At 46.8% G+C, this 14,361-nt stretch overlaps 1 protein-coding gene across 3 annotated transcripts in view; it reads left to right on the top strand.

Annotated features, from left to right (window-relative positions):
• The window catches only part of PSD3 (pleckstrin and Sec7 domain containing 3), a 112,031-nt gene that overhangs the window by 39,766 nt on the left and 57,904 nt on the right, over positions 1 to 14,361 (top strand). For 2 of the 3 annotated variants that reach the window (XM_030470601.1, XM_030470602.1), the window contains exons 5-9: positions 4,148 to 4,354; positions 4,455 to 4,535; positions 7,682 to 7,794; positions 10,033 to 10,091; positions 13,773 to 13,862. In XM_030470601.1, coding sequence (XP_030326461.1) covers positions 4,148 to 4,354; positions 4,455 to 4,535; positions 7,682 to 7,794; positions 10,033 to 10,091; positions 13,773 to 13,862 — 550 coding nt within the window. Of the gene's footprint in view, positions 1 to 3,172; positions 3,758 to 4,147; positions 4,355 to 4,454; positions 4,536 to 7,681; positions 7,795 to 10,032; positions 10,092 to 13,772; positions 13,863 to 14,361 lie in introns of those variants that run through there. The other variant, XM_030470603.1, reaches the window with a different exon arrangement.

Raw genomic sequence — 14,361 nt, 5'->3', positions numbered from 1 at the left:
TATGTGATAAAGCGTAAAGCTGCATGAGAAATCCATGGCCAGTCTTGCTTTGTATCACAAAGCCGTTTCTTGGCTCTGTTTAGCTGGTAGTGCTGCTCTGGACTCTATGTGCAGAAACTGCAGACTGCAGAAGACAGTCTGCAATCACTCCTACCCCTTGATTAGAATGTGTTATAAGCACTTCACAGAGGGAGGCAAGTATTGCTGTCTATGTTCAGCAGCTGGGGAAACTGAGGCACGGCAGGAAAATGGTTCACCGAGAGAACCTTAGAGGTAAGAAGAGATGTCAGCCTTTCCCCTGAGTAACATGCCCTGGACCCTGCTAAAATGACCTGTCCAGAAGGCAGCTTGCAATAGTCTGTGTTTCCTAAGCCTTCAGTGATGTGGGCACTGACTCTTCTAACCACTTAAAAAGCCTGAGAATTGAAGTCTCACTTTAATATTAACAATCTGGCATTTTCCTTGAACAAAAGCCTTATGTTACAGACAACCTAAACTGCTGATTTTATTGTCTTATTGTACTTACGAAGTAACAAGCTAATCAACTGTCAGAGTAACTGAAGGAAGCATCCCTTATTCATCGAGCTGATACATGTATGGGAACCTCCCATGAGGAGGAAGTTTTAAACTGGGGAGGTTGGAAGATAAGGTTTGTTACGCAGCCCTGTTGGCTAGTTTTGGCAAGCAGGAGAAAGACACACTCTCCTTCTTGCCCGGTGTTCCTTGTTCACATCCTTGCCACTGCTTCAAGAGTCAAAACAAAAGCTGGGAGCTGCTGTGCTTTTATTTCACCAAGTGCCAGATGCTGGCACTTCCTTTCTTTCTAAACTTATGGTGGTTTGCAGTAATGCTGATTCTCATAGTGCACTGCTTCCTAGCAGGGTGCAGATGTTTCTTGTTAGCTTTGGCCATCTTTCAGGGCTATAAATATTGCCTTTAATAAAGAGCAGTGGTGAAACAGGCCTGGGATTTATCAAAGAATCAGAATCATAGAGTGGTAAGGTTTGGAAAGGACCTTTCCAACCCCCTTAGCATGATGTTGTGGTTTAACCCCAGCTGGCATCTAAACTAAGTACCATGCAGCCACTCGCTCACTGCGCCCCTCCCAGCGGGATGGGGAGGAGAATCAGAAAAAAGGTAAACCTGGATTGAAACATGGATTGAAATAAGAACAGTTTAATAGTTGAAATTAAGTAAAATAATAATAATAACAATAGAAAAGAGAAGAATAAAACCCAAGAAAAAAAAGTGCTGCACAATCCCATTGCTCACCACCGTTTGACCAATACCCAGCCCAATCTCAAATGCGATCAGTGGCTTTTGGCCAACCCCCCCCAGTTTATATAATGGGCATCATGTTCTGTGCTGTAGAATACCCCTTTGGCTAGTTTGGGTCAGGTGTCCTGTCTGCTTCTTCCCAGCTCCTTCTGCCCCTCCTTACTGGCAGAGCATGGGAAACTGAGAAGTCCTTGGTCTAGAGTAAGTACTACTGAGCAACAAATAAACCATCATTGTGTTATTCTCACACTAAATCAAAACCACAGAAGTGTACCAGCTACAAAGGAAGAAAATCATTCTGTTCCAGGACTCATGGGCAGGGACACCTTCTACTAGACCAGCTTGCTCAAAGCCCCATCCAGTCTGGCCTTGAACACTGCCAGGGATGGGGCAGCCACAGCTTCTCTGGGCAACCTGTGCCAGTACCTCACCACCCTCAGAGTAAAGAACTTCTTCCTAATATCTCATCTAAATCTCCCCTCTGTCAGTTTAAACTCATTCCCACTTGTTCTCTCAGTATCTGCCCTAGTAAAAAGTCCCTCTCAGGTTTCTTGTAAGCCCCCTTTAGGCACTGAAAGCTTTCTCCAGGCTGAACAAGCCCAACTCTCTCAGCCTGTCTTCACAGGAGAGGTGCTCCAGCCCTCTGAGCATCTTCTGATCATCTTCATGGCCTCCTCAGACTTGCTCCAACAGCACCATGTCCCTCTTGTGTTGGGGACCCTAGAGCTGAATGCCCCAGGTGGGGTCTCACAGAAGCAGTGGAGGGGAAGAATCGCCCCCCTTGACCTGCTGGTCACGCTTCTTTTGATGCAGCCCAGCATATGGTTGGCTTCTCACCAATCAACACCCTCAAGTCTTTGCCCTCAGGGCTGCTCTTAATTAATTCTCCACTCATCCTATATTTGTGCTTGGGATTGCCCCGACCCACATGTAGGACGTTTAAGAGTGAGGCTGCAAATCGACATGGCCTTCAAAGCAGCATTTCTACATGAAAGAATACGTAGATGTGTTAGCTCACCTGGTTATCCTTTCCTTTTGTCAATTGTTAGAGGTGGGTGTTTGAAACTGGTCATGCCTGATTTGAATGGACAAAACGTTGCTTGGGATATATGTCAGAGGATTCTGAAATGTGCTTTCTTCACAAGTTTGGAGTAGATAAAATATTTAGAGACTTTCAGATATTGGCTAGTGGTTTTGTAAAGGGCTGAGGAGGCATTTCCCACAACAACAGTATCAGGAGGGGCTTTTTTGTTTTCTGGGGTAGCTGGTGGTCAGTGATGTTAGTGCTGTTGGAACTGTATTTACAGTATTAATTCCCTACTAAAGTACTGCGACTGAGCCCCTTTTGTTATAGCATCTTATCATTTACACTGAAATAAATGCAAAATCGATTCTCTGATACTTGTAGGAACAGGTTAGATGTCTGTTTTCCCCAGTACCACACACCTTCTTCTCTTGAACCATGCATGGGAAGAGAGGTAGGGCACAGGTGATGATCTGTGTGGAAGGAGGCATGCAGAATAGCAAAGTTTTTGTTTTAAGCTAGTCTTACCTGAAAATCTCATCTTTAAAGGGTTAATAAATGGCTAACAGACGTTTCAGTAAATGGCTGGATAATTGTTACTGGAGCGCAGTGCTCGGTTGTTCTAACTGTGGCTTGTCAAGCCCAAAGATTACAGTGGTGTGTGAAACCATGGTATGCTGAAGTGTGGTGTTTTAAATCATCTTTAACTCATTCCAGTTGTATCTATCTGCCCTGCACATGACCCCTGCTGGTCGTTCATTAGCCCTGTGTAAATGAGGATTTGGTGAAAAGAATTTCTGTATATTTTTTTTTTTTAATAGAAGTGCCGCCACGCACAAACACACAGAGCTGAGGTTTTGCAAGAATTTTCATGCCAGTGTCAGAGAAGAGCTTTTCCAAAGTTAAAAGCCTGCCTGTGTGCAGCAGTGTGTACGTGAGGGTGTGCTTTCTGGTGTGGAGGGCTCTTGCCTTTCTGAGGGGAGAAGCAAAGCAGGCACACAGCTCAGCCAAAGCTTTCCTGCTCTAGTAGAGGTGGGAGGAATCTATAAATGCATGATTTATGTAAAATGCCCTGGGATTGCCATGCTGAACATCCTGACTTTGAGCAGACAGTGAGGGAAATTACTGCAGGAGAAAAGGAAGCAGTTCTCCAGGCTGGCCTGGGTGACTTGTGTCTCCCATTCCCCAAACTGGGTTCCTTGGTCCGAGTCCTGCTTTATCTGTGGGATGCCTGCTGCTCAGGGATGGCGTGGAAGCTGCTGAGGCTTCTGTGGATGTTATTTTAGATTTGGGGAGTTGTATGTTGTATTGTTTCCAGGACAACTGGGGAAGAATAAGGAAGGGACCTGTGCCGAGTCAGCTTGGAGCTACTGAACACCCTGGCTTGCTCGCCGCATTTTGCCCTGGAAAATGACTAATGGCCTACTTTTACAGGGACCCCTTCAAGCAAAGAAAGTGAGTGGTTTAAAAAATACTAGTGCAAGAAGCAAATGAGGAGCCAGTGTTGTCAGATGCAGTTGTAGACTGATAATAGCAAACAGCTCTCTGTGAAGTGAGCACAAGTTGTGGACACTCATTACACTCAGAAGATGAGTGCAGGGCAAAATGTGTTTCTGGGCTGGAGCGCCCATATTTGGGTCTCTGTGTTTAACTCTCTTAACCTCTGATAACTGCTAAATAAACGTCCCTCTTCTACGCAGCTCATTCAATTAAGTGGAATTTGCTATATTGTGTAATCTTGCCTCTGTACCATTAATTGCCTTCTATTCTAAGAGTAATCAAGTAATTCGTGAAACTGTGATGTCATTGTATTTTTCTTCTTTCTATATTCTTTCTGTCTCATAGCAATGCTGAACTGCAGAGTATGGTTTTAGACTCCAGTGCTGCCATGGGGAGCAATGAACTTCACGAGAAAGATGCCACTGGGGCCCTTGGCCACGATCTCAGCAATGGCAGCAGCAGCAATTTGGAAGCAGCCCGGCGCCTGGCTAAGCGCCTCTATCATCTGGACAGATTCAAACGCTCTGATGTGGCAAAGCATTTGGGTAAAAAGTACGTGCTGATACGAGGCGTTTGGCCACATTGTTGTTCTTGCTGGTTCTGGAGGGGTTCACTCTCAAATGATAACCTTTACTTATTTGTTTGTTTAAAGCAACGACTTCAGCAAGCTTGTGGCCGAAGAATACCTTAAGTTTTTTGACTTCACAGGCATGACGCTGGACTACTCGCTCAGGTACATGCCCATTTGCAGACCTTGCATTCTTGTTTTAGTAATGGTGCTGTTGGCTGTGTTGTCCTGGTTCAGGCAGTTGCCCTGAGGGGGCTTAAGAGGGTGAAGAGAGGGATGTGAAGTCTTTCTGGGGTGGAGCTTTTCTCTTCTGTTTGGCTTGGTATGCTGCCATACTCCAGAGCGCTGTTTGGTCTCTGGCATTTCCTGGAGAGGGAAATCTTTGGGTGGACCTGCTTAGAGATGGTCCTTCATGCAGTAGAGATGAAGAAAAATGACCAGTCACTCCATGAACGGGGGACTTGTAGTCTGCGAGGTGCTTCAAGGGAATGAAGGTGTTGCTCATAGCTGAGCCACACAGACTTTTTGGCTGATGCCTTTTAAAGCTTGCTTTGCCTGGCTGCAGTGCACAAAGCCAGGGCCAGGGTTTGATGTGGCTCTGCAGCCCCCCTTGCTGCATCCTTCTGAGGCACCCAAAAATGTGCAGAACAGCAAAAGCTTCCATGTGGAAAATGCTGTGGAGAGTTTGGTAGCTGCCAGCATGGGTGTATGAAAACCCAGCCCTTCAATTTTCCTTCCTTCTTGCACTGAAATTAGGCCTCAACGTTTGTTTTCAGTATTTTTTCTTAAGAGGCAAAATACCAAGTTTATATAGCAGTGGCCTGTTAGCACGGTTGCTGGTGTTCTGGTATTTGAAGGGATTTAAAGTGAGTTTAAATCATGTGGCTGAAGTTACTCTTATGCATTTATTGTTTTTTCTAATGCTACAAACACAGGAGGTTTGCAGGTACTAGCCAGTCCCTTGCAAAGGCATTGCCAGGGGCTGACTCCAGGAAACCATGGCAGACCCCATGGAAAACCCGAAGCCCTGACTGCCGAAGGCGATGGAAGAGAAGAGTGAACTGCGTGCTCCCGTGGCAGGGGGAGCAGAGCCAAGCTGGAGCACTCACACAGCACAGGACGGGAGCAGCGTGGGTAGTGGGAGGTCTGCTGCTTGCTCTGGGTTTTAGCAGCCCTGAAGTGCAATGCTAAATATACCCGTTTATTAAATTGTGAAATCTTACACCTGATTACTTTGTGGCACATATTTAGGAGGTCTCTGCTCCCGGTAGATCTCCTGTTAATATTAATAGTCATGACCTTCTCTGAAATATGCCCTGGCTTGTGTGGGACTTAGACATGCCAGGGGTTTGCTGAGGTTTCAGGAGTAGCTGCAGCAAGTGCCCCAGGCACACAGCAGAGGCTGGGGGACATAGCATGATCCCGAAACCTGGGGGAGCTGAGGCATGCTGCTTGGAGACAGTGAGAGGCAACCGCCCTGTTGCTGCTGGCTTGCTGACAAGCTGTGGTTTGTTAAGCATTCTGGAGCCCGTGGCGGCAACGCAGACCGATGCTATCCCCCAACTGTGGGAGGCCATTGTGCAGTGTGTATCACCGTTGGTGGCAGGGCTGGAACATGGGAAGTGTTGTTCCTTCATCATTCTGATCTATTTCCACACCCTGGACTCACATCACCTATGCATCTCCTGAGTGCAACTCTCATGTCCTCTGCAGACTGCAGGAGGGGAGGAGGTGGGACCGCTGCTCCAGCTCCTCTCAGAGTCCATCCTGGTCCTCTCGATGGGCAGAAACCCCGTGGTCCTGGGCCCGCAGCATTGTGTTCTGAGAACGAGGAACCTGCCTTGTTGATTTACCAAATGTTGTTTCATTAGTTGCCTCTCTGAGGTGGCTTCCAGGGCGGTAAAGGTGCTGAAGAGGAGAGAGTGTAGGTCAGTGGTGCCTGGCGTGGGCAGGGGGTGTCACTGGAAAGAGCCTGAGCTGGAGGAGGAGGAAAGATGGCTAGTTGTCAAAATGTCCCATAGGGCATGAGGTAGGAAGTGAAGAGAAACCCTGTGAAAACTCGGTTGTGTCTGCTTGTGAATTGGGTTACTTGAAATGCATCACATATGAAATTAAGTTATTACCAGGCAGATCACACTCTGTATGGGTGCGAGATCATTGCAAGTACAGCCCATCTCTGACCTTACATCAAAGAGAAAAAATTAATGTTTATTCGTCCAGACTAGATAGATGTGAATGTTCCAGCAACATATTCCACACCTTTCAGATCTGGTGTTAGTTGCAGTCTCATGGGGTATCTAAAAATTTTCTATTAGGCATTTATTTGTATGCTGTTTTGCTTGCGACCCAGTAGGTTTGTGTGTTCAGGCTTTTCTTAGAAACATCCTGACAAATGAGCGTAGGTTGATACCACTGAGGTCATCTCTTGGCTCCAGGATGTGGGGATTTGGGGAAGTGCAGAAGTTCATCTTTGGCTATGAGGCGAGTTTTTCTAGCAGGCAGAATAGCAGCACGGTGAAGAGGAGGGGTGGTGAAGTGTTGGATGAAGAGTGGAAGATGTGTGTGTGTCCCACCTCTTTGCACAGGCTCTCTGGCTGTGTCTAATGAGTGTGGCCAGCCCTGCTCCTTGGCCTGTCATGAGCAGGAACCCAGCAGAGCCAGGTTGCTCCTGCTGCTGCTGAAGCTCAGTGGGAGATGTTGTGGCTCTTCTGCCCTCTTCCCCAGATGTTTTCTGCAGATCAGGTAGTTACATTGCCCTGTGCAATGCAACTGGTGTGGCCCTGGCCGCTATCATAGTTGACCCTCCAGAAGGAGGACTGCACCTTTTGTGTGGGCTCTGAGTCCGCAGTGCACCTACTTGACTTCACCGCCTGGAGCAGCTCCTCCAATTTGGATGGGAGTACTAGTGAGTGTAAAGCTGAAAGGTACAGAGGTGATAGGCAATTACAAAAGGGCAGAACACACTGGATGTTTGTCAATCATAAGGAACAATTGCTTCAGTTCCTTCCCCAAAGAGAAGAAAAATGCTAAGAATAAGAATAGCTGTTTCAAGTAATTGCTTATTAGTTTGTATATTTCATGGCTGAAAAGCAGTGACAATTTAACTCCTGCTTCATTTACTGTAATGCTGTGATTAACTGCACACAGAATAATAGCCCATTTTCCTAGAAAGTATTCTTGGAACCAAATATCTGGTGTGCGCTTATGTACTTCATGTACTTCTTCCTGTGAAGTGTGCTTTACTCTATGTGCTTTGTGAGGCAAAAAGAGGTTCTTGACTTTAATTTCACTTTTTTCTGCTCTTCTTTTAGGAGTTTCTTTAAAGCCTTTTCACTTATCGGAGAAACTCAGGAACGAGAGAGAGTTTTAATCCACTTCTCCAGCAGATACTACCAGTGCAACACAGACACCATTTCTTCTCAAGGTAACTTTGTTTCTGATATGGTCTTTGGTTGTCTCCCTTCATCCGTATGTGTGGTGCATGCCTAGGAACTGCAGGTGTGTAACTGCCATGCCACATTAGAGACTTGGACCCCGTTAGAGTATTGAAACCCTCCAAATTCTCCACACATAATCATGGTAAGGGAGTGAAAAATCTGCATTTATCCCCAGCCAGAAAAGGCATTTAGGCCTCCTCAGTGTAAATCCTCAGTTTTAGCATCTCCAGACTTGAATGTCCTCAGCTGGGGTTTTCTGGTCTCTCTGACTTCCAGCATGTGTGGGTACCTGTATTCTAGCTACACACATGTGGATAAGAATAGGTCCCATCTCAGGTGGAAGACAAGTTGTTCTATTCCCACGCTCCATTCAGTGCTTGTGTCTCAGCACGCACTGGCAGCAGGCATGCCAGTTCTTGCCAGTTGTGGGGGTGAATTTTGGGTGTTGTATCCAGACCCTGGCATGGTTTCATCTCGACTAGCAAACATCAGTCAGAGTGCTGCCTCCTTGCCAATGTTTTCAGTCATTTTAGAAGTGGATGGGGGAAACAAACAAGCACACAGATCAAACCTGAGAAAGCTGGCATTGGAGAAAAGGACAAACTGTCCACTGGCGTACTGCTGTGTTCAGCTGGCCATGCTGGCAAAGGCATGTGGCCAGTGCAGACTGATCACATCCTGAGAAAGGCAGGAGGGCGAGAAAGAGAATAAGCAGGGCTAAGCTGGACACAGCACTGCAGGTGGGGTCTCGTGAGAGCAGAGTAGAGGGGCAGAATCACCACTCTGCTGGCCACGCTCCTTTTGATGCAGCCCAGCATAAGGTTGGTTTCTGGGCTGCAAGTGCACATTGCTGGGTCATGTTGAGCTTCTCATGGTCCATCCATCAAATCCGTAACTCTCCAGCTTAGAGACAAAGATCCATCCTCTGGATGCATTTGTGGTCTGGAAATGAGAGGACAGGCTACTCTAGAGAATTGTGTAGACCTGAACTGGAGTACCACAGCCCAGTTTTAAGTTGCTTTAGACTTACTACTGCTAGTGATAATACTTCTCTCATTTCATACTCTGCTAAAGTTCAGCCACATTGCTTGGGTGCTAGGGCCTGTACAAACGTTTAAAGAAAACATGGTTCTTACCTTGGGGAACATCTTTTTGTAATGGCTTCATCTTGCACAAATTTAAGCCTGTGATAGTCACACTGAATGTGAGATGTATCTATGCTCACCCTTCATTCCTCTTCACAGTAAAGAGGGACCTTTGCATAGTCATTTTCTGGACTCTGCTATGAAGGTTTTTAAATACATCTCCCTGCACTGTGTGCATATCTCATAAATGACTCTGTCTTCATGACACCCCCGTGAGAGAAGGGAAGGTGACACTATGTGTTTGTGAAAAAGAGAATGAAGAAAATATTTTTCCTAATATGTTCTTAATGTTTGTAAATTGACTAGAGGCATTTGGATTTTCAGAGATGATAAATGGCACCATGGGCACTGTCACCTTCATTGCAATTTGTGCACAGCCAATACACTGTGGATTTTTAAAGGGGTGCCTGGAAATTGAGGACTGTGAAATTGGTGTCCACTTTTCCAAACTGACAGTCTACGCTGGCTTTCCCAAGTCTGCAACAGTGACTCCAGAGATGGAACAAGAGATGCAGTTTGTCTCTTCTGGCTCATTGTTGGGAGTATTTCGTACAGGACCTCCTTAGAAGTCACTGGAGCACTCTCTATGCAGTATGGAGCCAAGGCAGCATAAATAGCTGACTGAAGTTCTCCCAAATTCAGTCTAATTGAGCCCTGAATGAAGAGGGGACCAGAGGAGGGGGAAGACAGGATACTATGTTGTATCCACTCCACACAAGAATGGGTGTATTTTATTCTTCCCTTTCTGCTCTGAAATAAATGGAGAAGAGGGAATTGATTCAGGCTGTGGTATTAGTATTAGCAGGAAAAGAGTGACCGCATGATTTCCTGTCTAGTTTGCCTCATCCATGGGTGCTGCAAAATAGTTTTGACAGTCATTAAAAGATGAAAGAAAGGCTGTTCTGGCTTGGCAGCTGTGTGATGACCTCACTGTTCATTTATTTAATTATGTGTGTTTCTTGATAAAACAGATTCACATTAAGGGAACAGGCTCAATTAGGCTGCGAGGTTCAGTTTCAGCTGTTCTTAAAGGTCCAGTCATGGGTTTGTATGTGACTCTGGTTACGTCTCTTTCTTTAGATGGAGTCCACTGTCTCACGTGTGCCATGATGCTGCTGAACACTGATCTGCATGGCCACGTGAGTATGCACAGCTTTGTGTAGACTGCTGCCCCAACACTGTGCTTGGAGGGGGTGGCCTTCTGGCAGCAGGGTCCCTTGCTGGTAGCCTGCTCCTAATGCAGCTCTGCAGACATTGAACAGTGCTGCACTCCCAGGATGTTGTCCCAGGCAAGGCTCTCCAGCATGCTCAGATCAGTCATGTGTAACCTGGCATTGGGCCTGTCTTTGCTATGATGTGTGTGGATGCTCCTTGTCCTCTGGCCCCTGTCTTTCTGGTGTGCTTCTCATCCTTCCCTGGTAGAGCCCCTGGTCAGGGAGCTATGGTTGGGATTGGTTTCCCCTTTGCAGTATGTGAAAACATTTGGGAAGGCAGATGAAAGAAGGGAGCTGAAAAGGATCTGGGAATGTCACAGGAGTAAGGTGATGTTTGCAGGCATCCAGTTGCACAGGGGAGATGTGGTGGAACAGAAGCTCTGCAGAGCCAGGGTAATGACAGGTTTCCCTGGAGCCAAGAGGGCAGAGGGCAGTTATGGGCATCCTGAGTAGGAGCCCTGTGTTCCTCTACTGCCTGCCTGGGCAAAATAGGATTCCAGTTTGAGTCCTCTTAGTCATGCTGGTACCTGGTACAGGGTGCCAGCAGCCCTAGGACATATATTTCAGCACCCATGGTGCAATATGCCTGCGATGCATGGTATTCTCATGCTGATGGGAGGCTTCCTGCATCTTGGGGTCAGAAAGGAGAGGGGAAAACACAGGGAGCATGGCATGACATCATGCAGGAGCAGTGGCTTCAGACAGGTGGCTTTGGGATTTCTGTCTGTCCAAGACCCTTCCTGCCAAGGGCTTTTTCAGGAGGGCCTCAGTTGGGAGTTCTTATGCAACAAGGGTGATGGGTTTTGGCAGCAGGAGTTAGAGGCACCCTTAGTCTCTCTCTCAGGGCTGCTCATCCCCTGTGGGTGCAGCTCTGCAGTGGGTGCAGGTCACGAAGCCGAGGCTTGTGTGTGTTTCCCAGGGGTTTTGACACCCATCTGCCATTAACTGAATGCCTTTGTCTGGAAATGGTAGAAGTGGGAAGGGGAAGAGAGTTGCGAAGAATTTTTGTCTCTGAAGGCTGAGCCTTGCCTGATTGAGGAGCATGTCAGTCTCTGGGAGAGTGAGCAGAGGTACAGGAACATGTCCCGGTGCACCTCTTAGCAAACGCCTCTTCCCTTGAGCACACCTGAGAATGCCTGCACAGGTATCTCACTCCCCAGAGCGATGAGCAGCCTTGGCATGCAGGGAGGGAGATTAAATGGTTGTGCATCAGCCTGACAGCATTTCCCACTGATCCCTGCGATGCTTTAGTGGGCCCTACAATATTCATTGGGTACTGGAGTAAACAATCTGGCTCTGACCCATTGTTGCTGATGATGACTTGCAGCTGAAGGTAGAATGATTCTGGCTGTTGCAGTGTGTAACTTTGGAGGCTTATCCTACTTGCAGTTGCTAGTGTGTTATGTGTATGCAGCTGTAATATTTGCCAGAGTTCTGCACATGTGTTCTCTCTCTCTCTGAATTCCTGTAATTTTGGTCTTCCTCTTCTTGCTCTGCATTATTGCACATAGGTGGTAAGTTGGGCATTTTTAACTTGGAATGCAGCCCCTTGCATATATGCAGCCCCTTGCATATATGTACTGATTGCCTGTTTCCTAACAAAGATAATGCTCTTGACCCATCCTTACCATGATTCTGCCAGAGCAGGAAGCAAATGAGTCACAGGGCTTGTCTACACTGAGCTCCCTTCGTTGCTGACATACTCATCATAAGTGTGGACACTTTTATTTCACAATATGCTCAACTGCTTGTAGGGCTGTAGTGCAGCTGCTCTGCCTTCAGTTCACACTTTCCCTTAACTCCTGTAGACAAACTCTTACTTGTCCCTTTATTTATCCCTGTCTTGCCACATTTCATTCTCTTTGTAACTAAATCATCTTTGCTAGCTGTGTCTTGGAGATGCATGCTCACTTCTCTGCAGGGAGGTCATCAACCAGACTGTGATCCTAAAGACTTTTAAGGTATCTCTAGACTGCCAGGCATGTCTTCTGGAACCTGTATGGTACTGTGTGGAGATGTTAGCCTTGGTTCTGGAGCAAAACAGCCATTCCTCTGCAGTGCCAATTATCTCACTGGGTGTAATGAGCCACACTGCTGTTGGTTTTGGTCAGCGTGGGGAAGCTGTGAAGTGCTGTGCTGAGGAAACAAACAGAAGCAGGCTGAAGTCTGTTGCAGGGAGGAAGGAAAGCATTGGCAAGTCTATTAGAACAGCTCCAGCTTGCACCCAACGACTGCAATTAGAAGCTGTGTTCTGCAAGTTTAGCAACCAGAGAGCCAGGGTTACAGCCAGACTGTGTTGTCAGTAGCCTTCCTGATGTCGGAAGCAGTGCATCATTGTTCCAGTGTTCCTGCCTGCCTTTTTTCCTCTGGTCCATGCTGGCCACAGAATGTGGGATCTTCCTTTGTGGCTAGATGAGGCGCATGGTCAAAGTTTGCTGGTTCTATATCCCTCCCTGATCATACATTATGGAAGGAAAGTAGATGATGTGCCATCAACCTGTCATGTAAGTGTAACATTGAATGACCTGTATTACCAACTGGTGCCCTTCTTTGGGTTCCAGTCCTGTGTTAATTTGGCCTCTTGAGTTCCTAACTCAAGTTACTGTCTGCGCACAAAGACCTTCCACCATTCTTCTGCAGCCAAGGCATACCCTGACCATGGAGAAGTCATCTTTGCACCCTTTTGACTGGCAGCAGTGGCATCCCCAAAGATACTTGGTCATCACAAGGCTCTGTTTTCCCTATGCCTCTGTCACGTTTCACAGCTCATCCCAGGCTGCTTCCCTTTCCTCAGATCTCTCTGGGCTCCTTTTTCACCAGATCTCTCTGGGCTCCTTTTTCACTGCTGGTGGCTCACAAGGCTCCCCGCATGCCAAGGGTGGGACTTCTGGCACCTATGGGACTGAGTACAGACACCTTCTCTGGGGGGTGATGGAGACTGGGATCCAAGAACACCTTAGGACAACTTCAAGCCTCCAAATGGAGCAGTTTGGGTCCTACATGAACATAGCCATTACTTTGCTGTTTGTGGCTCAGTTGGGCAACTTTCATTCTGAGAATTGGACAGGAAGAGAGAAAAGAGCGATCCTATGGTACACTCAAGGCAGCCTCAGCCTGAGAATCCGAAAACGTAATGACTGCTCCCAGGTGTCTTGCTGCAGCTTAGGGCAGTAGCTACTGGAAGGGAGCATTGGAAAAAATAAGAAGAGGTCTGGAAAGGGCCTCATTCAGCTGTTTCCTATGCCCCACAGCAGGAACAAGTAGAGCTTTTCCATCAAAAGCTGGTAGACCCTCTGGAGACATGAGGTTGTAAGGCACCACGCAGATACCAGGAATCTTCTTCATCACCTTCTTCACTACCCTCCAGTATTTGGCTGTTCTTCTGTTTGGATGGGTGTGTGGGACTCGGGGTCCAAACGCATCTTCCATTTTTCTAACATCACAAAAGGGTGCTTGTCTTTGGGTAACCTTGGGAATGCCTTCTTAGTGCTGACTGCCTTGGGCTTATATGAGAGAGGGAGCTGCATTTCATCTGATGTTGCTTATTTACATAATTTTGGAAAGCAGTAATAATATGATGCTGTATTTCTCTACCATCCGTTCCAGAACATTGGGAAAAAGATGACCTGCCAAGAGTTCATTGCTAACCTCCAGGGAATGAACGATGGCAAAGACTTCCCAAAAGGGCTGTTAAAGGTAAGGAATGAACTGCGGAACATGGCTTTCATTTTTCATGAGAGATGGTTCAAAATAGAACACCCTGCCTGTGTTTTCTTTATCTTAATTGTCACACACAATGAGCGATGGGCATATTTCTCCTGCAAGAACATATATAGGCTGTCGTTTTCGCTCTTGCCTTCACTTGATTGTTATTAAGACTTTCTGCAGCGTGGAGGGTTGAGACTGAACTCTAGTAGGGCCGGCTCCAGAGCTGTGTGTCTTGTAAGCTCATGCAGCCATACCATCCCAGAGTGCTGTCTCCTGATTACAAGGGACAGAAGCAGCCAGTTGGTTCTGGCTATTGAATATGTAAGTTAATCCTGAGCTCTGCATATCTGGAAGGCGTGTGTATGTTTTCATCAAAGGTGCTTTGGGGTTTTCACATTAAAGCAGGAGATGTAATTTCAGGTTAGAATGTATTGTCTGGCACAGGCAGCTTTTCTTCAGGTTTTGTTCATTAAGTTTGTGCCAGGAG

The sequence above is a fragment of the Strigops habroptila genome, chromosome Z (assembly GCF_004027225.2).
Source record: "Strigops habroptila isolate Jane chromosome Z, bStrHab1.2.pri, whole genome shotgun sequence".
Taxonomy (NCBI): domain Eukaryota; kingdom Metazoa; phylum Chordata; class Aves; order Psittaciformes; family Psittacidae; genus Strigops; species Strigops habroptila.
The sequence above is the reverse complement of the archived record's forward strand: the minus strand, read 5'-3'. Positions and strand labels throughout refer to the sequence as shown.